The following is a 22,236-nucleotide window of genomic DNA, read 5'->3' on the forward strand; positions in this document are numbered from 1 at the left end:
ACGACGTGTGTCTGCACAAAGCTAGCGCCGCCTTGATTTCATGGATTGAAAATGGAAGATCCATGCGGGGGTCACGAAAAACAAACATGGCCAGCCAGTGATGCCAGCGAAACGAAGCCATTGGAAGACATAGGTGCTACGCCATGGCTCTCGTCAGAGTAAGTTCGTTCCGTCAATTGAAAAGAGCATGCCACAATTACCAACCCTAATTTCATTCTGCAATAAACAAAGGGTCTGTTTTTGCTCCAAAATACACTTCAAAAATGCATACCCATACTGACACTGTATTTACACAATTCTAACACACACCTAATTTTCACGGGATTAAAGTAACAAAGTACAACTGGGCCTGAATGTAACACTCGGCAGATTTATAATAGAAAAATATAGCATTCCGTCCACGCTCAGGAACAGAAAAAAAACGAGACATGCAGAATTTACCTTCACAGAAGTGAAACTTTTTAAAATGAGCTTTCATAATGAAAGTGACGCATCATGCATCGTCGAAGCTTGGGCTCTATTGGCCAGACACCAAGCACACAAGGGTGGCACTCTCAAGCGATCACTTTTAGAGAGAATCATCACTTTTAAGAGATATTACCCACCCACCGTGGTGGCTTAGTGGATACGGTGTTGTGCTGCTAAGCACGATGTTGTCGCGAGATCGAATTCCAGTCGCGGTGGCCGCATTTCTATGGGTGCGGAATGCAAAAACGCCCGTGTCCCGTGCATTGGGGGCACTAAGTGGTCCCCAAGTGGTTGAAATTAATTCGGAGTCCCTCACTATGGCATGTCTCATAATCGGATCATGGTTTTGACACATAAAACCCCCGAAGTTAATTAGGATTTTACACAACTCTCCATTGGACTTGTCAAAGTATGCGGCAGCGAGCGTTCTTAGCACTGTGTGCAGATAACGAGCTTGGCACAGTGCCAGAAACGTTGGTTGCCGTATATGCAGTTTTGGTATCATATCAGGGTAATGTGCAGGTTATATTTGAACCCATTTTCTCCGAAAAAAAGGTGCAAGTTAGATTGCGTAAATACAGTAATGCAGACTTTTGTTTTTGCAGTTCAGTTCAGCAGTTCAGTTCAATCCCGTTCTATAATGTTGGGCAACGCACACACATACTGCTTGCTTTCAGCCTCAAAGTCTATAAACAAAGCTGGCATTGCAACATTGGCAGGCTTTAAAACAACACAAGTGTCAACAGGTGACAAAAAACACTCTTTGATATGAGGAGGAAAACCATCAGCATTCTCATCAATTCCTAGTTTCTGGCATAGCAACAGAACCACGCCAGGAACGCCATCAAGCACATGCAATATATGGGAAACCATAAAAAAATTGCCATCGTGGCCTGCGACTACAGAACAGTCACTTTTCTTTGCCTTTTTATACTGCTGGCTGTGTATAACTGTCCCTTCAAAGCTCATTCTTAAGTATTCCTTAATTACAGCACATGTGTCCAAGAAATTCTGCACAGATTGCATTTCCTGCGTGGACAATGTTGCTGTAACCGGCGCTCCAAATAAGCATACATTATCAACTCTAGTTGCTTTCTTAATAGGAACTCTGCCAAGCAGTCTTTCGCAGAACTTAGTGACATCATGCGGCAGAGAAAGCAAATGCAGGGCAAGTTCCAGCTCTCCTTCCAGAGCGACTCTCTCCAGTATTTGTGTTGGAGCTCCTTTTGCCGCCTTTACCATCTTGGTCAGCTTCCCATTCCCTGTTTCAAAGGGAAATGCCGAGTTGGCCCAAAGGGGACCCAGATGCTCCACGCTCGATGTCAGATGGCGTAACTGGTGGACATTGAAGGTCATGAAGCGAGTCCCATAGAGGCTTGCAGCTCTTGACACAAACGACTGAAGCAGGTGACCTAGAAAAAAAATTTTTTCATATAAGAGCATTGTTGAAAGAAAGCCGTGAGTAAACTTGTCAATGCACGTGGAAATTATCACATCTCCAATACTGTTATTCGCTTAACTTGTGTCTCTAACAAGGTTCAAATGACATCTCCATGTATTAACAGTGCAACAACTTTGCGTCATGGGGAACACAGAGCAAATACACTCCAGAAGAGCTTGAGCATCAATTATGGTGTCTGGGGGTGTATCTACACTAGTTAGATGAAGAATGCAGTCCAATACTCAATTCCGGAAAACATGCACCCATGGTGCAGAAATTGTGTTTTATCTTCCTGCATCCCATTACGTTTTAGCACCCACAAGCAAAAATGAAATGCAAAAGAAAACACAGTAAAGAAAACAATGTTTCCACAGTTGTCAATGAGAGTAAAATTGTAATGACAGAGACAGACTAAGTGAAGGCTTCATAAATTTCAGAAGCTATGGCTACCAGAAGAAACTAGCAGTGCACAAAATTGGGACAGTTGGTGTTGCATGGTTTCCAAAGCAACAATGTAGCAATTACAAATGTAGTTGAGACCATATAAATTGTAACCATTTCTAGTGTAGGACTAGATATAACAGTCTTTTCTGACTCCCGTTTACCCTCCCATAGAGCTTAATGTATATGCACAGTGCTCCCACATCCGTGTGACCCAAAATACCAGACAAAATGCAGCTGCAAAAAAAAATCATGCAGGCAAACGAGGCTGCAGGAGCGCTTATCAACTGGGTGCACTGCTGGCAAAGGGGGCATCGAGAAGGGTAATTTGGAGCATAATATGCAGAGTGAACGAACAATCAGAAACAAAATCCACCTGCCACAGCAGCAGCGTGCTGTATAAGTCATGAAAGAGAAATACCGTCATCCACCATACTGTAGCATAAGCAACAAAGGTTTGTCAAGAAGAAAGCTTTGCACTAGAAAAAACATTTGTGTTACAGACTTGAGCAAGGAAAAGGCACTTTTAGGGGCTGTCATTATACCATCTGAGCTAATCGGGGGGGGCTATTTGTAGAACAAGGTCGAATTCATTGACAAATCAGCGCCGCTGCCATAACCAGTGTCCGTGGGCTTGTCGATTACTTCAGACAGCAAGTATCGTGGTTAACTAAGATAAATGACCACCTCGCGAGCTTCCACAGAACTGATTAGCTAAGTCACATATTATGCGACGTTTTGATGGTGCACAGAAGGTTGCATAGGCAACAGAAGGTTGTATCTGCACCTATGCTTTAACCAAATGCATGCACATTGTTACTCTTCAGTTTGTGTACAAGTATATACTGCATATACTAAATGTGCCCCCCCAACATTGTTCTTGAACATTTTCATTTTTGTTCTCTTTCTAATAATGACACACGTAACTTTGGTCTGAAGCAGCCCTGCAATCAAATTGCCATGCAGTAGTTTTTCGGGGAGACTAGAAAGATTTACTCTTGCACACACATTTAGAGCAAGTGCACATAATGTCAATAACTGTCGCAAGGGGCTACAGGTTTTATGACGGACCAGCTAATGACCATGACAAGGGAACATTGGAAGCAAGCATGCAGTAATAACAGGCTGATCGTGTAACTACTCTTAAGAATAATCTAAATTTCACAAGATAATCTAAATTCGAATAAGCAATTTACCTGCTCGCTGAAGATCAGTTGGTGAAATTTCACTCTTGAGCAGAGTGAAAATGGCTTCCGCCAGCATTGACACGTGCCTCCAGAACCGCGGTGGCAGCACTCGAAGTACTGTTGGCAGAGAGTAGTAGAGCAGCCAGTTCTTCCACTCGCTCGCCTTCCAGAAGCACCTGTCTGCCAAGGACCTTGGTAGCCGTGTGAAACAGTGGGGTGGGCAGATACTCAGGAGACGTTTGTCCAGCTTGGCTAGAGTTGAAGGAGCGCCTGCACAAAGATAAGCCATAGTATGCCACCACAAATTTCATCTATGCCACGAAGAGGATGTTTGCCTCCCCATTTGCAATACCTGCAAAGGTTGGCAATAGTGTAATCACATGCCTAGTTTTTCAAATAACAAGATTAGATGTTAACCATGGCTTATTATTATACTAGTTTTCATGCAATGCCATGCGGCCACAAACATAAAAAAACTACATATCTTGCATAGTATGGTAGCTGTGGTCAGGCTAAATATTTATAGCAATCTAGACATTAGGCATTACTAGAACAATTTTAGTGCTTGGTGCATTATAGCCAATGTCGGCTGCAGTGGTATTAAACCCAAACTATCATCAATTAACTATCAATTTTTCTCAATGCACAGAGAGCACATTGCCTTTACAGTTAAACAAGCAAAGGCTGGCAATACCGTAATGACATGTTTCTTAAAGCTACATACTCTCCATAGGCATTATAACTTCCAAGTTGTCACAGAATATCACATGAAATTAAAGTACTGACAAAACATTTGGCTCTAACTTCACAATCAATTCGGTTATTGACTAGTACAACCCAGCTCAGTCATACATCTGTTTTGGTTAAGTATACTTCTTACTTACGAGCATTCCTACAATACTCTTCAAACATTTCCTTTTGAATGCTATTTCCAGGCAGGTGTCCACACTGGACCAATCGCTAATTTTAGTGGTATATTTTTGACAATGCTCGGCACTCTCCACTGTACAGGAGTAATTGGCTGCTGCTTTTTTTTTGCTATTTGAAGCATGGCGAGTGCACTGCATCCCATAAATATTCTTATACAGTAATTCTGGCTCGTGCACAGGATATGTAGTGATATTTGTCACAAAAACTGCTGCATATTTATAACATCAGTACCAGCTATATCATGAATGTTATCAGGCATACTCCTGTCACATGCACTGTTAGGAGAAATTGTTACTTCCCTTCAAAATTTACTTATCTGAACACAGTACAATACATACCAATGTAGAACGGCTCCTGGGAGTTTGCACTGTCCAGCCAAAACTCAGTAAGCTGCCGTGCCACTCCAAGCAGCACACAGTGCATGTAGTCAACTGCCTGGCTCAGCACTGGATTGAAGAAATCAAGGTTTATCAATGGCGATGGCCCCTTGATGCCATTCACTGGCATATTGAGCTCAAGGGCAAGCTTCATGTCTCTCAGGACACCTTCTTCCGTTCTCAGTACAAAGTCAGTCTGGATGTACCGAGGAGCACCTGCAATGAAGGAAACGCCCATAACTTTTTGTTACATACATGCAAAAGCAGAAAAAGTTTATAAGAAATCCCACAGAAAGTGTTTATTACTGGTACTTTGTAGGGCTGTATGAGGTTTACTTTAAGGCAACGTGCCATTTATATATCTCTTGGCACTTATAAGTTACTTAACATAAGGCACTTATAAGGCACTTAACAGTAACTAGCAGTGAAAAAGTTGTGTTGTCTGCTGGAAGCAATTAAGTCCTTTCAACAAATATGTGCAAAAAAATGTGAAGCACATGTTCTTGTTGTTCTAGCAACAATCTGCATCACTGTAGAATGTTTTCAAAAGTGTCAGCCTGTGCAATTTGTTCATCATGCGCTTGTCTCTGTCATGTCTTTCCGTCCCTTGTCTGCTGTCACAATGTACACCATCTTAGATTACCAACTAGCCCGGTCTAACACCTTGCTTCAATATATTCCTTGTTCATCATGTTACACTGCACCAAGACCTGGTGGAACAAAAAAATTTTAGCAGTCTCGAAGTCACTTTAGGCAAGTCCCAGCAACTGGCTTGAGTTCAAGCATGCCACTGACCTGCCTACAGCCCACTTGAACATGATTGGTGAAGCAGCGCACTTGGAAAAAAATTGTTCACATAAACATGAATTATGAGGACTCTGATGGATGTCCAAGTGTCCAGGAGCAGTCCTCTTGCAAGAGCGCTGCTTCACCAAAATCATGAATCGCCAATTAGCCCATCAATACCTATTAAGTAAGTCCACTATATCAGTTTAATCAAAACACTAGGGCTATTTTATTTTCTTTGGTGTAGAAAAGTGTAGCTCCACCTACCTACACGAAGCTATTTTTTTTACAGTGTAGCATGAAAACTACACTTTCTGCACTGCGATTTCGGTGAGCGTAGGCAGCAGACGATAAACATGCAGGCTGGTGTTGCAAATACATGGCGCAATTATGTCTGCGACTGTCGGTGCTGATACAGCGACGATAGTGAATATTTGCTGCAAGGACGGTAACGAAGTGCTGGCGTGACCGTGTGTCCCAGAGGCAGGTGAGCTAATCTCTCAAGGAAAAAATTACGTTACTCATGGATGGTGCGGGCCGTTTCAGACTTCGCGCTGTACAATATGCATTGAGAAATTGTGTTCGGGCACTGCGCATTCACAATGCATTTAGGTGCACTTTGTCTATATGTGTTGACGAACGTAAACTCATACATTCGCATTTACTTTCAGGCAAGGGCATATACACAGCCACTAAGCGCGCAGTCTGCTCCGATTAGCTACGTCCCAGCGAGCCAAGAGCAGCACACGATGCAATAGCCTCTGCCTGGCACTACACTCATCTAAACAAGCTTGCATGAAGTCTAGGTAAAGAAATAGCCTTACTAAACGCAACTACCCCCATACTGTGCCACCCATAGCACCAGTCAATAATGCAGTGTTGTGTCCTCTCACTATAAGAAGTTGCGCAGCAGCTGCACTTCCAAATAGGTGAATGCAGGAGCAGAGAACTTTCACACAACTGCTCTATGCATGCTATAAAACAGAAAATAATGCAGAGCATGCACCACACTGTCAACATGTGGACAAAACTTATGCATTCCATAAACTACTTGAAGAAGAGCATCCAATTCAACGAAGTCGCAATAAATTCTTCGAAGGTATCATCACACAAAGTAAAACCTTATAGTAATCAATGTGAAACCAACTTTTATCTGCAATTTTTGGAGTCTAATTAAGCTTAATTATTGTGGCAAGGCCTTTTCCAACACATCCTCATGACAAAATGGCATATGGTCACTCAAACTAGTGGGCACATCTGAATCAGCGAGATCTAATAATCAAGGAATAAAGTTAAAAAAGCCATACCTTCAATGTGTTCTGCACAGGTCAGGCACCAGCAGCAGCCAAATCTTCCATTAAACTGCGTCTGGTTTGTCACTGCTGCACGGGCTGGCACATCAACTGAACAGCAGATGGCATGAACTTTTGATCTCACAGTTTCCGTTCCATACTGCCACCCAACAATTCCAACAGCCTGCAATGCCTCCACAAATTTCTCCATAAAGACCATCATGTCCGGATGTTTGTGGCCGAACCACAATCCAGCCAAAACTGGGGTTTGGCGACGCACTACTGGCGGAAGTTCATTTATAGTGAACTGGATGGGCCATACTGATGCTTTCGACGATTTGTGAACAGGGCTTCCGTCAGTGTTGAACGTGAGCGTAAAGTCCTTGTGGTTTATCTTGCCACTCTGTCTAAGACTCTTGTAAAGAGCACCACTGGTGATGTCACTCACCAATTCGCTTTGTAATCCTTGCTCAATTTTTTCCATTTGACTGAATAGAACGTCCTTGCACTTGGCAATCGTCTGACCAAGTTGCTGTTTGATGTTCAAGATGCTGAAAAAGCAGCCTGCATCATTCAATAGCGAGACTTTCATGTCTGCTTGGCACGCTTCACAGCGCAATGTATCTGATCGTAGCTCCTCCAGTTGACTCCCGCAAATATTACAGTAATAATGGCGAGTCACGGCCGTATGCAGGGTTGGATTCCACAATTTCCGCAGTAGGTACTTGCTTCGAGGCAGCATGTCACCTTCAAACCCAAACAATGCCTCGATTAGACGCAACAAACTGTCCACGGTGTCCCAAGGCAGCCCATGCGTAACAACAAAAGATAGGATCATTACGATTGCGCCTGCTTTGGTTGTTGTCGATCCAGGAAGAGTGGCCGTGCCATACTCGCGAAGGGCCGTTGCGAGCGCTTGAGCAACGTCTATTGGCGGTACTGGATCCGATGGAACGCTGTCGGTGTCTTCGTCTGTGGCAGGGCATGTATTGTCGGTCTGACGGCCAGCTGATGAGACGCCGACTTCATCTTCTGAAAGCTGCGGAGAGGCGTCAAACGAGCAAGATAGATCAGGCTCGGCTGCGTTCGAAGCATTCCCTGGCACCGTCGGCTGTGACATGTAACGCAATCTGTAGCGGCGTGTCGATAAGGGAACGTCAAAGACTTGGCCATCGTGAAGATACCTTTTCCTCTTCTTCCGAGCAGGAGGCTCCATTGGGAGGCGCCAAGAAACCACGGCACTACGGTGTCACCGTAACGGCACGGAGAAAAAACTAATGAAAAGCGTGCACAGAAACAAATGATGAAGCAAGTTAACTAACGGCACTATACAAATAAATTAAGCTATACACTTAGAGAAAAAACAATCACGACACTACACTTAAATTAAGATATATATAAATAGCGAGATATATTAAAAGAGAGAAAAATAAATATATAAGAATACGAATAGACAAATGTGGCGACGGAAGCAGCGACGATAGCAGGGCTAGGGTAGCGAGGCTTTAAACAAAGACGTACGCGCGGCTTTATAGTATTCTACGGCATGTAGGCACGTATAGACTGCTGACACCTTATGCAAATTTATGGGGGTGCTGAATGTGCGTGCTCTGTGTTGCCACATTGTAGTGGTGATACAAAGTTTTTAAAACTTTTATAAATGCTCTTTAAGACATGGCGACCATGACGTATATTTTGCAATCACTTCCGTCGGGTGCATACCAAAAAACATAGCCTTTGAGATCCGCTTTTATTACTCAATTGCATGAATGTTCTGTGGATTCAAATATTACCTATTTGTAAAAAATAAAGCACTCATTTAACTATCGCGTTACCTTATCTGGATATTAGCCTTTTTGAGGATGCATAATGCCGTTGAAACTAGAATAGAACTATAGGCGGTGTCTAAAACTTGACGTCTATGTCGTATTTCTTCTCAACCATTTCCGCCGCCTACAGCACACAACAGCATGGCCTTCGAGATTTGTGTTTGTAACATAGAGGGGTCGTCGCTGGGACGGGGGCGTGTATTCGGACACCACCTGTCATGAATATGAAATCTCAAACTTCACGTGAACTACCTCGCGGAACATAAAGACCTGTTTTTGTCTCGCGTGTTTACGTGTTATGAACAGCATTACTCATGTGAACAAACGGCTTCTATAATCACGTAACTTGCTTCTTCTGCAGTATACGTTCCGAAACATATTTTTTCCTCGTATGGTAGCTAGTCCATATTTAGTTGCTTGTGTCTGGTACTTCGCCAGGGTGTATTTTTGTAGAATTGATTTATCAACTCGCACTCATGACCGTAGTAATAGCCCAGGCCTGAGCTGTTAGCAGTTGAGAAAAACAGCCATATATACTGGTCAAAAAAAAAAAAAACGCAGTCGTTTTTATTTTTTAAAAAAATGAAGTACTTATACCATTTCAATGTGGCTGATGGTAAGACGTGACAAGTTTTCCCAAGGTGCACGCAAGAGTCATTAACTTTACACCCATTCTATCTTTTTAACTCCACCTGTCTCTTTATCTCTCTTTAGCGCAGCTCAAAGTTCGTGTGATGTACATTATAAGCCGTTTCTATTCTTTTTTTTTTACGAAATGAAGTACCAATACCATTTCAATGTGGCTGATGGTAAGACGTAACAAGTTTCCCCAAGGTGCACGCAAGGGTCATTAACTTTACACCCACTCTATCTTTTTATCTCCACCTGTCTCTTTATCTCTCTTTAGGGCAGCTCAAAGTCCGTGTGATATACATTATATTAAAGAAATGAGACTATGTGTGTGTGGGGGAGGGGAGGGGGGAGCAGGAAAGAAATACCGTACAGTTCAACTTCAATTAAGCATCTTGCCTTCGGTATGCGCACGTATGATTCCAACACATCATGGTAATTCTATAGTCGACAGCAAAAGTGCAATTAGACCACTTCATTAGCAAAAAGTATTATCATTAGCACAGCTAACAGTGGTCCCGTTGTCGGGACCACGTGACTACGTTCGGGACAGTGGGCCTCTTCGGTTATATCGTCTCTCACAGTCCGGACTGTCCGGGAAGCTGCACATGTACGCAACGCTCATTGGTTGAAAGTACTGCTTCGGGCAGTCCGGGTCTGTCAGGGGCGGATAATCGAAGAGGCCCACAACGGGACCACGTGACTACGTTCGGGACAGTGCGCCTCTTCGGTTATTCGTCTCTGACAGTCCCGGACATGTCCGAGAAGCTGCACATGCACGCAACGCTCATTGGTTGAAAGTACTGCTTCGGGCAGTCCGGGTCTGTCAGGGCGGATAATCGAAGAAGCCCAGTGAGAGCGCACGATGCGCGCGCGCGCTCTTTGTATATAATGGATCACATGACATTAAGCTGCGCTAAAGAGAGAGAGACAGCTGGCGATAAAAAATAGGATGGGTCTCATAGTTAATGAACCTTGCGTGCCCATTACCTAGCTTGCGTTCCCACTTCGTTCCCACGTCTTCTCATCAGCCGCATTGAAATGGTTTAAGTACTTTATTTTGTAAAAAAACAGAAACGACAGCGCTTTTTTAATTTTTCCAAATTATAATGGCCGTTTTTCTTAACTGCTAAGAGCTCAGGCCTAGGAGGCTTTTACTCCGGTCATGATTGAGAGTTGAATCACTGCTGTGACAAAAATGCACCCTGGCGAAGTGCCAGGCACAAGCAGCTAAATGCAGACTGCCATACACGAGGAAAGAGACGCATAGAAGATTTGTTGCATAACCAGTGCTTAAAATCAGGCGAGGGGAGTGTGTTTGGGGAGGGGTGGGGGGGGGGAGGAGACCCGGCACTCCATACATTTTTTTAAGGAGGGCGCTCGGCCTTCCCTTGGCAAGGGCAACTGTATAGCACTGCGGCACCCATTCGACAAGCGCTGGAAGGTATTTCATTACCAGCTAGTGCCCTTTGCTGGCCAATTCAAGTTCTCTTATTTTTCAAAGAACGGTTTAATCGCGATTATTGGGCACACATATCACACCTGTCTCCCTTCACCTGTCTCCCTTCACTGAAGGGAGCCTTTAAGCCCGATTCATAACGTATAATGCGGAAGAAGCACATCACGTAATTATGCAAGCCGTTTGTTCATATGAATAACTCTGTTAATCACACCTAAACACGTGAGACACGATCAGGTCTTTATGTTCTGTGAAGCACTTCACGTGAGGTTTAGGGATTAGGCTTGAGATTTAATATTCGGGACAGGTGGCGTCCGAATCTACGCCCCAGCGACGGCCCCTCTATGTTACAAACATAAATCTTGAAGGCCACGCTGTTGTTTGCTGTAGGCGGCGGAAATGGTTGAGAAGAGATACGACATAGACGTCAAGTTTTAGACACCACCTATAGTTCTATTCTAGTTTCAACGGCATTGTGCATCCTCAAAAAGGCTAATATCCAGATAAGGTAACGCAATATGTAAATGACTGCTTTATTTTTTGCAAATAAGTAATATTTGAATCCACAGAACATTGATACAATTGAGTAATAAAAGCAGATCTCAAAGGCTATGTTTTTTTGGTATGCACCCGACGGAAGTGATTGCAAAATGTACGTCATGGCCGCCATGTCTTAAAGAGTTTTTATAAAAGTTTTAAAAACTTTGTATCACCACTACAATGTGGCAACACAGAGCACGCACATTCAGCACCCCCATAAATTTGCATAAGGTGTCAGCAGTCTATGCGTGCCTACATGCCGTAGAAGACTATAAAGCCGCGCGTACGTCTTTGTTTAAAGCCTCGCTACCCTAGCCCTGCTATCGTCGCTGCTTCCGTCGCCATATTTGTCTATTCGTATTCTTATATATATATATTTTTTCTCTCTTTTTCTATATCTCGCTTTTTATATATATCTTAATTGAAGTGTAGTGTCGTGATTGTTTTTCTCTTCAGTATTTATATAGTGTATAGCTTAATTTATTTGTATAGGGCCGTTAGTGTATAGCGTAGTTAACTTGCTTTATCTTTACTTTTGTATTTGTGCTACTTTTGAGATTACTTTCTTTCATTCTTTTGTACATATCGTATTTATTTATTTCTGTAGTGATTTAATCTGCCTATATAGTGTACTTATTGTGTAGTGGTGTAGTTGTGCATTGACATGACAGCCCCGACGTACGCGTATTCGAGTATGAGGACGGAGGTAAGGCGATCGTCTCCGTAAGCCTGATCAAAGATTACCAACAAATGATGTGAACGACCTCGCCTGCAATAAGCAAGTTTATTGGCGACAGAGTGGAAAGGGCTACGAAGGCGAGGAAGGCTTCTACTCCGGAAACGTCATGGTGTTGGGATGTGAGTATAAATCAATCTTTGTATTCACTTTCAACACTTCCCTTTGCTTCACGCGGAGGCCGAGCGAAGTGCTTTGCGCTATATTGCATGCAGCCTCCCATGTCGCTAAATGAAGCATGTGCACAGCGCGCCGCGTGCACGTTCTTTTATTGGGTCCGATTATTGTAACGAATCCTTCTGATCAGTGAGATTAGTGCTGCGATTTTGTCGCGATGCCTTTGCCGACGGTCTTCCTTCTCGCTTTACAGTAGTCAAAGTGACGCTCCGCCCGCGTTATCAATGTGTTCATGACTGTGAACAGTGGATAAGGGTGGCATAGAATCGCGCGTAAGGCGTTTTTTTTTTAACAAAATCGCGGCCCCGTTCTTGTCATATCACATACAACTCACGGTCCGATAACGGTAACGGGAAAATAATTGTAAAAGAAATTAAATCTAACCTTGCATATGCTCGCCATGCGTTACGTCGCCTGAAATCGGGTCGCGTTGCCCACTTTGCCGAAAATTTTAGCTCAACAGACCTCATATTTGTCATCTTTGTCATTTGACACGTGTTTCAATGTTTCATGTGTTCAAAAGAATGCAAACTTGCTGCATCAATACATAACGTTTGTTAAGAAACATGTTGTGGGATGTGAACCAACAAAATGCCTAAGCTGGGGTACGCTTGTTTTGGGCACTTATTGCTTCCGGGTGTTACTTTATTCCTTTTTATATGATTGTGGAGTTCCTCAGTTATATTTAGCACCTCCATAATGTCTCTACCTGTGTCTTTTTATTTTTTTTTCTTGCTTTTAATCGGTAACTTTGATGACCATTGGAAATGCCACATTTATTGTAATGAGTATTTTTCTTACATTATCCTTCAGAGGATAAAGCTGACCTAATTGCTAGGATGACCAAGCAGCATAGGCCTGTGCCAATGGATGTGTTTGAGGAAACTGGCCAGGCATATCGCCACAGGCAGAAGCCAACCCTTCAGGTAATAATAATGACAATAATGCTTTAACAATTGCAAAGTTTGCTGAGACAGATATCATGCAACTTCATTTTCCTCTTTCCATTTACATTATTACTAGGATGCAACAACAAAAGAAAAAAGGCGCCGCACTGAAGCTGCAAAAAAACTGAGTATGGGCCGCATCTTTCGGAAAAAAATGGGACAAGGTTCCGACTCGGGCAGTGACGACGAGGAGTTAGTGCCGCGAAAACACCTGAAGAAAGCAGAGAGCAAGATTTTGGCACTGCAAAACAAGCTGCGAATTTCGGAGCAGCAACGACTTGAAGAGCGGCAGCGTAACATCAAACTCCAAGATTTGCTTGAAGAGAGGCTGAGTAAGCAATGTTTTATTTGTAAATGACTGTGTCCTCTTCTTTAGGAATTTATTTTTTCAGTGTTCTTGTTTCCTCACACAAGTCTGCTATCAGTCCTTGTGCATAAATGGTATAGTAAGATGCCTCAGCATGCAAGTTTTTAGATTAGTGCTAGTCAGTACAATTGATTGTGCTTCATGTGGGGTGTAGATGCAACCATTCTGATCGTGCTTATGTGAATCTGCACCTTGCAGATTCCATGGAGGCCTCCATTGTGCAGGCAGTGAAGGTAGAGCTGCATGGAGCAAGGCTGCCTTCACAGGTATGTAATATGCCATGGTGGTATTCTATGGGGAGCAAAATTTCATGATTTTGAATTGCATTTTGTCAGTTATTCTATCATGACATTTTTTTTTGGAAGCTGACATTATTTGCATCCCTACTACTTGATATGTTATTTCTCGCCTAAGCATGCAGCAGCAGATTAATATTTTGTCTTCATCTGAGTACACGTGTAGCTGTATCCTAATAAACAAATAATAAATGATAGTTCTGTATTGCTCATGCACTGACCCCACATTGTGCAAAACTTTCCCCTGTTCACCTTTAATTGCACAGTTATCTATGCACATCCCTAAGCACATGGTGGTCGGAATAGCTGCAGAAATTTGTCTAAAGCAACTAAAGGTTTTAATTTACAGCAAACCTTTGTTATGTCAAAAACAAAACCTTGCAAAGCTTAAATGGCCTTACTCTTTTACCAGTGGCTATTGGACAATATGGGAATGCAGTTTTAATGACTGCACTGTTCTTTAATTACCCTTGAGGGTCATGCTGCATATGTTTGCAGCAATAATCTACTGCTGACAAAGAGATCAGTGCATGGAGCTCCAATGAAGCCATATGAGGTGATAAATTCATTGGCATTGTCATTTTTATTTGTTAGAGATGGCTATGAGTTATGCAGTGCTGATAATTTGTGTAGTCAACTCTGATACAAATCTAACTTGGCATGAAATGCTACAGTGTAAATTTTATGATATTGGGTTTTGGTGTCTTGTATTTTATGCTGAATTTAAAATAATCAAACCAAGGGAATGAGGAGTGTTTGTTATGTAATAGAATTTCTAGTTTGCCTATGTACTGCTTTGTTAGTGTGCTGTGCGCATTTAGTGCATGTTAGTGCACGTTGTACTGCCTGTGTGGCCATTCACTAGTTCCTGCAGATAAGCTTTTTTTTGCTTGTTTGCACATTACTGCTCGTGTAAAATCTACCTTCTGTATCATTGGTGAGCACTAGGTGGCATTGTTGCGCAATGCATCGAATCTTGCTAATATGTCTACAGTGCAGATTCCTCAGCGCCATTGCTTGAGTAGAGCTTTCACTGCAATATCATTTTAATTCTTTCCCGAGAGAAAAATCTCTCTCGGCAGTGCAAGAAATAGTGTGTAATCTTTGATTAATACTTATGTTTTAAAGCAGTAGCAGTATAGTTAACAGGATGGTAAATTGAGCTGATTGGGATTCGTTGTGATAACAGCACTAACAGCAAGGGACAAAAAATGCCCGACACAGGCTAAAAAAAAAATGTGTGTGTAGCACTAGCTGTTACTTCCCATTCAAAATTATGGAAGTTTTGCCCACCACAGTAGTTCAGCGGCTGCGACAGTCTGCCACAGAGCACAAGGTCACAAAAACAAATTGTCGGTGTTGTCAGCCACAATCCAATGGACCAGAATTCAAAACTGCTCATGTGTAGATTTATGTGTATATTGATGGACTTGAGGTTTTCAAAATATCTGGATCCCTTTATATCGCTTTTTCATTGCCTGGCCTTCGGACATGAAACCAGTAGATTATTATATCTCCTTTGCTTTAAACAGCCATAGGCATAATAAGGATACTCGCTCATACTTGCTCACCAATATTCTCGGAGGCTTGCACTCGTTCACACCCTTGTGCACTTACAATTGTTCACATTTGCATTTACAGCATTCATATATTTGCTTCCATTGGCACTTATTGGTGCCCAGTAATGCTAATTCTTACATCCACAACCACTCACTGGCACTCGCTCGCATTGCATTCACTCATACTTGCAGACCCCCACCTATTTTCATACTCGCATTCACTGAAACTTAGTGTCGCTAAATTTCATTCGTAGTCATGTTTATTAGCACTCACTGCTGTTCATACTTCCCGTCAAATTTGTTGACACTCCCATTCATACTTGGATCCTCGCACCCTTTATCAATCAGTAGCTCTCTACTATGCTTGTAAAATAAGTGTGGAGCAAGTATGAGTCAATATACTCCTGAACATTTTGACCTATGCAAACAGCTGGTGTGTTCTTCTAGTGCAGGAAAGTGCAATAGTATAATCACTACATGTTTCTAGGACTTTGACTAGTTCTCAGTAGTAGTGATAGCATGTAGTGCTCTGCATATGCACATGAGGCAAAAGATGGGCGGCAATAATTTGGCCAGCAAGGTAACCTTATGCATTTCAGATTAAGAGCACCATGTAGTGTTATACAAATTTTTGCATGATTTAAAGCTTCAAATATGGTGTAAGCTTGCTTTGAATTTAGTCTGAAAAACGTTCACACTTCAGGTTATCCATGAAATGAAAAGTCAGTGTTTGATGTTTCTCGTACTTATGCTGGATCATTATTACATTCCGTTCCCAACCATCCTTTTTTTCTAGTCCAGACATATGTTCACATACCAGCTCACAAGCATGCTGCTTGCTTTTCAGTCCATATCTGTGTTCTGGGTCAGTGACCAGAAAGGTAGCAGCTTAGGTTATGTTTAATTTCAGGTATTGTTCAACACTCTAGAAAAGTGTTCAAAAAGAACTTTGCCATTGCTCTTAGATAATTCACAAAGCTTTATATTTCATGTGCTAATGCTAATGAGTCTGTGGCCTACACATTTAAATAATTATGATGTGTGGTGATGAACAATTGCAAGGTTATTGGTTTCTGGATTTCAGGACAATGTGTGCAGAGAGAAGACATCACAGCAGGTGGCCAGTGTTATGCAACCAGAGCCTGCCATGCTGCATGAGGTATGTATGCATAATACATTAAAACCCAGCTTGTATGTTTTCCATGAGGCTGTGAAAATTAAGTTAAGACCTGGAAAGCTGAACAGTCAGGAAGGAGACATATTCATTGGCATTTAACTATGCCTATGTACTATACCGCACACACGCACGCGCACACACACACACACGTATTGACTATACTGCAGCGGTTGCATAGCGGTAGAGCATCCACCTTGTATTCGGGAGGTACCGAGTTCAAATCCTGGTGCCACTGGAAACCCACTGTTTTTTTTTCCAATGGGTAGAGGTCCCCTAGCTTGGTGCTCGGCTCACATGGGAGTTGTTCACATCTCTAAAAAAGGGGGCTCAATAGAGATTTACTAGTTGTCTCTGGGCATGCCTGCATATCCAACCACAGATGGTCTTGTTGAAGAGCATCTGCCGCAGCTGTGGGAGGCAAGTGCTGCCCGCCGGGTGCCTACCGGTAAAACATCCCCACCTCAATAGGTGCATTTGAGGCACCACATGGAAAATGGCCGCCATGGGAGCGGCCCAAACATCACTTTTTTTTGTGCTCATGAGGGTTTCGACAGGAATTCGGGCGCAGGATCCTTTCCCATGTGTATCACACCTGAAGAAAGGCGAACGCGAGGCCGAGGTACACTTGTGCCCATTTGAAGCAGTAAGTGCCCGGCGGTGGTGGGAATCGAACCCGCAGCCGAGGCGGGCGCTCTACAACTAGGCCATGGCTGCTGGAGACTATGAATGATATCGTTGCTTTCAACACTTTTATCTCTAGAGAGTAGACTCTGAAGAGAGCAGGCAAAAGTACCGTCTGGTTAATTTTTTAGCAGAATAAAATGATCTAGGGAACATTGATCTTCATCTGTTTGGATCGCGAGCACCTGTTTCTTAAAAGCTAAGCTTTTTTTCCCCTCCATTTTTCTACCTTCCCCCAAGCCTGGGTTTGGCTGTGGCATCTTTGTGGATATGATTGTGAATATGTATATGAAGGTTTATGTGCACAGATTGCAGGCTCCAGCACTTGGGCTGACATATAGTCTTGAACGCTCTCGGATTTGGTAATGCCAGTTAGCGTGCCATGTTCTGCATAAAAAGAAAGTTGCTATTGTAAACCTGGACATGATGGTGTGAAGGTATTTTGAAATCGCACCGACCTCTTAAAGGCCCAACCGCATGCACGCGGTATTTCAAGCGACACGACAGGCACACCCTGTCGTGTTGCGGCGTGGAGCAACTACATGAACACGACATCGCGAAAAGAGTAGTGGCGGATTTACATTGTTGTGCGAATAAGTATTATCATGCGTGCGTAAAGAAATCTGAATTTTATCAAAAGGTTAACGTTTTATCTAGATTTAGCTAAATATGCTATCACGTCCCCAGTGGAAATCCGTGATATGCCGCCAGCGTAAAATGCCGTGGCGCCATTTGTTGAGTAAAAGTTAAAATACTTTCTTGGCTCTCGGTGGTGTCTCAGGCCTAACAGCATCAAAACAAACAACCAATCTCAATAATAATGACAAGAGAGGGCTGATACTTAGTCCTCAGTTAGCGATGAGACGAAGCGATGACTGATTGTACCATTTATTTTTTTGCTGTCACAGCAGAGAGCAAGTTGCAAGAGCGAATTCAGATCGAAGCGGGCAGACTGATTGCTGCTATGTTGTTGCGCAATCGCTGTCCCCAGCGGATGTCGTGCTGACTTCCGGGCGACGAGTGATATTTTTTGGCTGGCGAGAAACCGGCGACGTGACCAGCGACGGCGACGGATTACCCTTTGAGACGGCAAAACCTGTCGCCGTCGCTTGTCGCTTTAAAATCGCGTGCAAGCGCGATTTGTGACACAAGGGGTTTAGAATTCTTAAATTTAGCTAGATGTGTGTCGTACAAACATGACGTTGCTTTTGTCATTGTTACATCGCTGAATACAGTGGAAATCTCAGGCTGTGTATCTGCATCTGCCTTGTTCGACATTTGCAGTATGGCGTAGCTTGTGAACAATGTAGTGCATAAATATAAAAATTGCATGAGAACAGTTGTGCACATAAGCTTATGGTGAACAAACATAAACATTGCATAATTAAGATTACTGGTCCCATAGGGTGAAAGTAAACACTATTGTATGAACCCTTACTTTTATAGCACTTCATTAAGCATGTCACAAAGGCTTTGCTTCACGTTGATTCCAATGTGTGTTGGATCTGCATCATTTTTTTTTTTGCTGTTCTGCATGGGTTGCCATACTGACTATTGCTCAATTTGTATTTGTTCTCTGCTCTCTGGTTCTATTGTACACCCTGAAGGCACTCGTTGCTATGATGTATGAGATTGCTATTTGTGTTCAGGACGAGTGGGATCTCGAGATTCCTGTGGTGGATGCAATGCTGCCTGCCAATGGCCATTCGGCACAGCCCAGCTGTGTCCTTGGGCCTCGTGCAGAGGTGCCAGGCACCAAGGAAGCTGATGGTGTGCCTTCCACAAATGTGAGCGTGTAGACTTATCCCAATAATTTGCAGCTGCTAAATCGCTATGCTTGCTAGAAAAACTGTAACGAAGTTTTCGTTTCGTCTTGTTAAGCAATGTGTATACTGAACTAATATTGCCACGCATATACTCGCAGTTGGTCTGCTTGAATTTTCCAATACTTTGTGTTCTAGTTTATGCCAACTAAGTATGAGAGACATGCTGTGCGGACATAGCTGTGTGCCTCCTGCGAAAGAGGTGCACTCCTATGTTTGAAAGTGCAGAGGCCACTCTGGATCTATTTTGCATGGAGCCTGCACCACGTCAAATAAAATGGCGGCACGCAGACACTACCATGTTCTACTGGTAAAATAGTGCAATTGAACCCTGCAATGACAAAATTGATAGGCAGCACGAAAAAATTCACTTTTCAAGAATTGTGAATTGAGACCGTACAGACAGGAAATGCGATGAAAACGAAAGTTTACTGTCGCAATTCTCGTAGCAGTCAACAAACAAAATGGTGTCCATGACGTGTTCCCTGTAATCGCACAATCATGCTGTGGTGGTATTTTCTGACTTTAAGTGGGCAGAAAATGTGTTTCAGCACTTTTTCAACTCTTTAGTATTCATCACCATCATCAGCCTATTCATTTCCACTGCAGGACGAAGGCCTCTCCCTGTGATCTCCACTTACCCCTGTCTTGAACTAGATGATACCAACTTGCGCCTGCAAATTTACTAACTTCATAACCCCACCTAGCTTTCTGTCGTCCTCGACCGCACTTCCCTTCTCTTGGTATCCATTCTGTAACTCTAATGGTCCGCCGGTTATCCATCCTATGCATTACATGGCCTGCCCATCTCCATTTCTTGCGCTTAATGTCAACTAGAATATCGGCTATCCCCGTTTTTTCTCTGATCCACACCGCTCTCTTCCTGTCCCTTAACGTTAGTCCTAAGATTTTTCGTTTCATCGCTTTCTGTGCTGTCCTTAACATGTTCTCGAGCTTCTTTGTCAACCTCCAAGTTTCTGCCCCATATGTTAGCACCAGACGAATGCAATGATTGTACACTTTTCTTTTCAAACGACAGTGGTAAGCTCCCCAGTCAGGATTTGGCAATGCCTGCCGTATGCACTCCAACCCAATTTTATTCTTCTGTGAATTTCTTTCTCGTGATCAGGGTCCCCTGTGAGTAATTGACCTAGATAAACGTACTCCTTTACAGACTCTAGAGGCTGACTGGCGATCCTGAATTCTTGTTCCCTTGCCAGGCTATTGAGCATTATTTTTGTCTTCTGCATATTCATCTTCAACCCCACTCTTACACTTTCTAGGTTAAGATCCTCAATCATTTGCTGTAATTCGTCCCCGTTATTGCTGAATAGGACAATGTCATCTGCAAAGCGGAGGTTGCTGAGGTATTCGCTGCTGATCCTCACTCCTAAGCTTTCCCAATCTAAGAGCTTGAATACTTCTTCTAAGCATACAGTGAATAACACTGGAGAGATTGTGTCTCCTTGTGTGGACCCCTTTCTTGATAGGTATCCTTCTGCTTTTCTTGTGGAGAACCAAAGTTGCTGTGCAATCCTTGTAGATATTTGCCAAGATATTCATGTATGCCTCCTGTACTCTTGATTACGCAATGCCTCGATGACTGCTGGTATCTCTACTGAATAAAATGCTTTTTAATAATCTATGAAAGCCATATGAAGAGGTTGGTTGTACTCCGCAGATTTCTCTATTACCTGATTTATGACATGGATATGATCCATTACCTGGGTAGATCATATGGGGGGCTAATGTTCAGGCATGTTTCATTAGAGTTGGATTGCAGTTTAGTTAAGTTTGATTGTTGACAGCTATGAAATGCATTTAATCCTATTGGCATCCTGGGTTATGAAATCATTCCATTGTGACGAGAATATTGTCTCGGGCTTTCGCTATCGCGCGGTTTGACTGTTACCTGAATGGCACACTAATGAACTTGTTTGTTGTGTGAACTTGTGTTGTTCATAGCATTGACGAAGAATCGCTTGTAAAAAACTTTACTAGCTTTATTATGTGGTTTGTAGTTTACTTGTTGCCACTGACGCTGCTGCTAGTTTCATGGTGTGTGCTTGATGCACAAGCAATTTGGAAACGAAGTATAAGCACATTTAATGATTATGCATGCTCATTGTATGCATTGTATTCTGAGGGGTATTCTGTCAAATCTCAGGTCTAAACTGTTTTCTATAAAACAGAGAAACAAGGAAAGCTAGGTTAACCACAGAGGCGTGTTGCTTTTATTTCAGGAGCCTGTCCCAGTACCTACTGAGCTGGGTGTGGAAACACCATTGTTCGTGCCAGTTGATGGAAAGGCAAGCTGTGTTCGCTTATCTGAATCAAACTAGTTTATGGCAATCTTATCTACAATGAATATGTGTGGAGTACTTTACACTGTACTAACTGTGGCGCTCAATCTATGCAGTTGTTGAAACAGCCAGTGGAGCAGTGTTCTGAAAGGAAACAGATGCTAATGTGCTAGTATTTCAAGCTAATTCATTGTCCGTATAAGTGATTGTCATTATTCCAGTGAAATTCACATTTCTAAGAACAGACCACTCCTATAATTGTTTTATTTATCTGTGAACAGGAGTGCGTCGCTACAGGAGCAGGAAAATTCGACATTAATCGTCTACGAAAGTGCTTATGTAGTGTGATAAGGATTGCATACCCTATTTATAACTTGAGAAGGTATTCATAGGAAGATACTGTTCACTTCCATAGTGGTATGCCAAGGCGTTGTTTCAGGCTAGTTTGTCTGTCATACTGGGAGCATCAGTAACGTTAAAAAAGCGGGAACATATAAAAAACGACAACTCATAATGCTAACTTCCAATTTTACAACGGCACGTCTTTTTATAGAATCTCTACGCATGTCTATAACGGTGTGATATCATGTATAAATGACGGCACACATACATGACCTTCTAAATAAGTCATTTCTTTATGGGATAGTGACAGGGGTGCAGTGCTAACACACCTGTCTGCTAAGTGTTGAGTATGAACAGCATCTATTATCTCGTGTGTCCGCTGTTGTCCGGCTCTGCCCACAATACTGCACTGTTCAAACAAAGGTGCAGCCACACTTTTTACAATGGC

General features: G+C 42.8%; 1 protein-coding gene across 1 annotated transcript; it reads right to left on the bottom strand.

The window, feature by feature from the left end:
• Positions 1-493: 493 nt before the first annotated feature.
• Positions 494-7,178, bottom strand: LOC119440830 (uncharacterized). Its single transcript, XM_049663071.1, has 5 exons — positions 6,938-7,178; positions 4,806-5,060; positions 3,547-3,807; positions 1,708-1,880; positions 494-517 (listed from the first exon to the last, which is right to left on the bottom strand). Exons 1-5 carry the CDS (start codon positions 7,143-7,145, stop codon positions 494-496), a joined length of 921 nt encoding a protein of 306 aa, XP_049519028.1. The 5' UTR covers positions 7,146-7,178.
• Between the last annotated feature and the right edge of the window lie 15,058 nt (positions 7,179-22,236).

The sequence above is a fragment of the Dermacentor silvarum genome, chromosome 2 (genome assembly GCF_013339745.2).
Source record: "Dermacentor silvarum isolate Dsil-2018 chromosome 2, BIME_Dsil_1.4, whole genome shotgun sequence".
Classification (NCBI taxonomy): Eukaryota; Metazoa; Arthropoda; class Arachnida; order Ixodida; family Ixodidae; genus Dermacentor; species Dermacentor silvarum.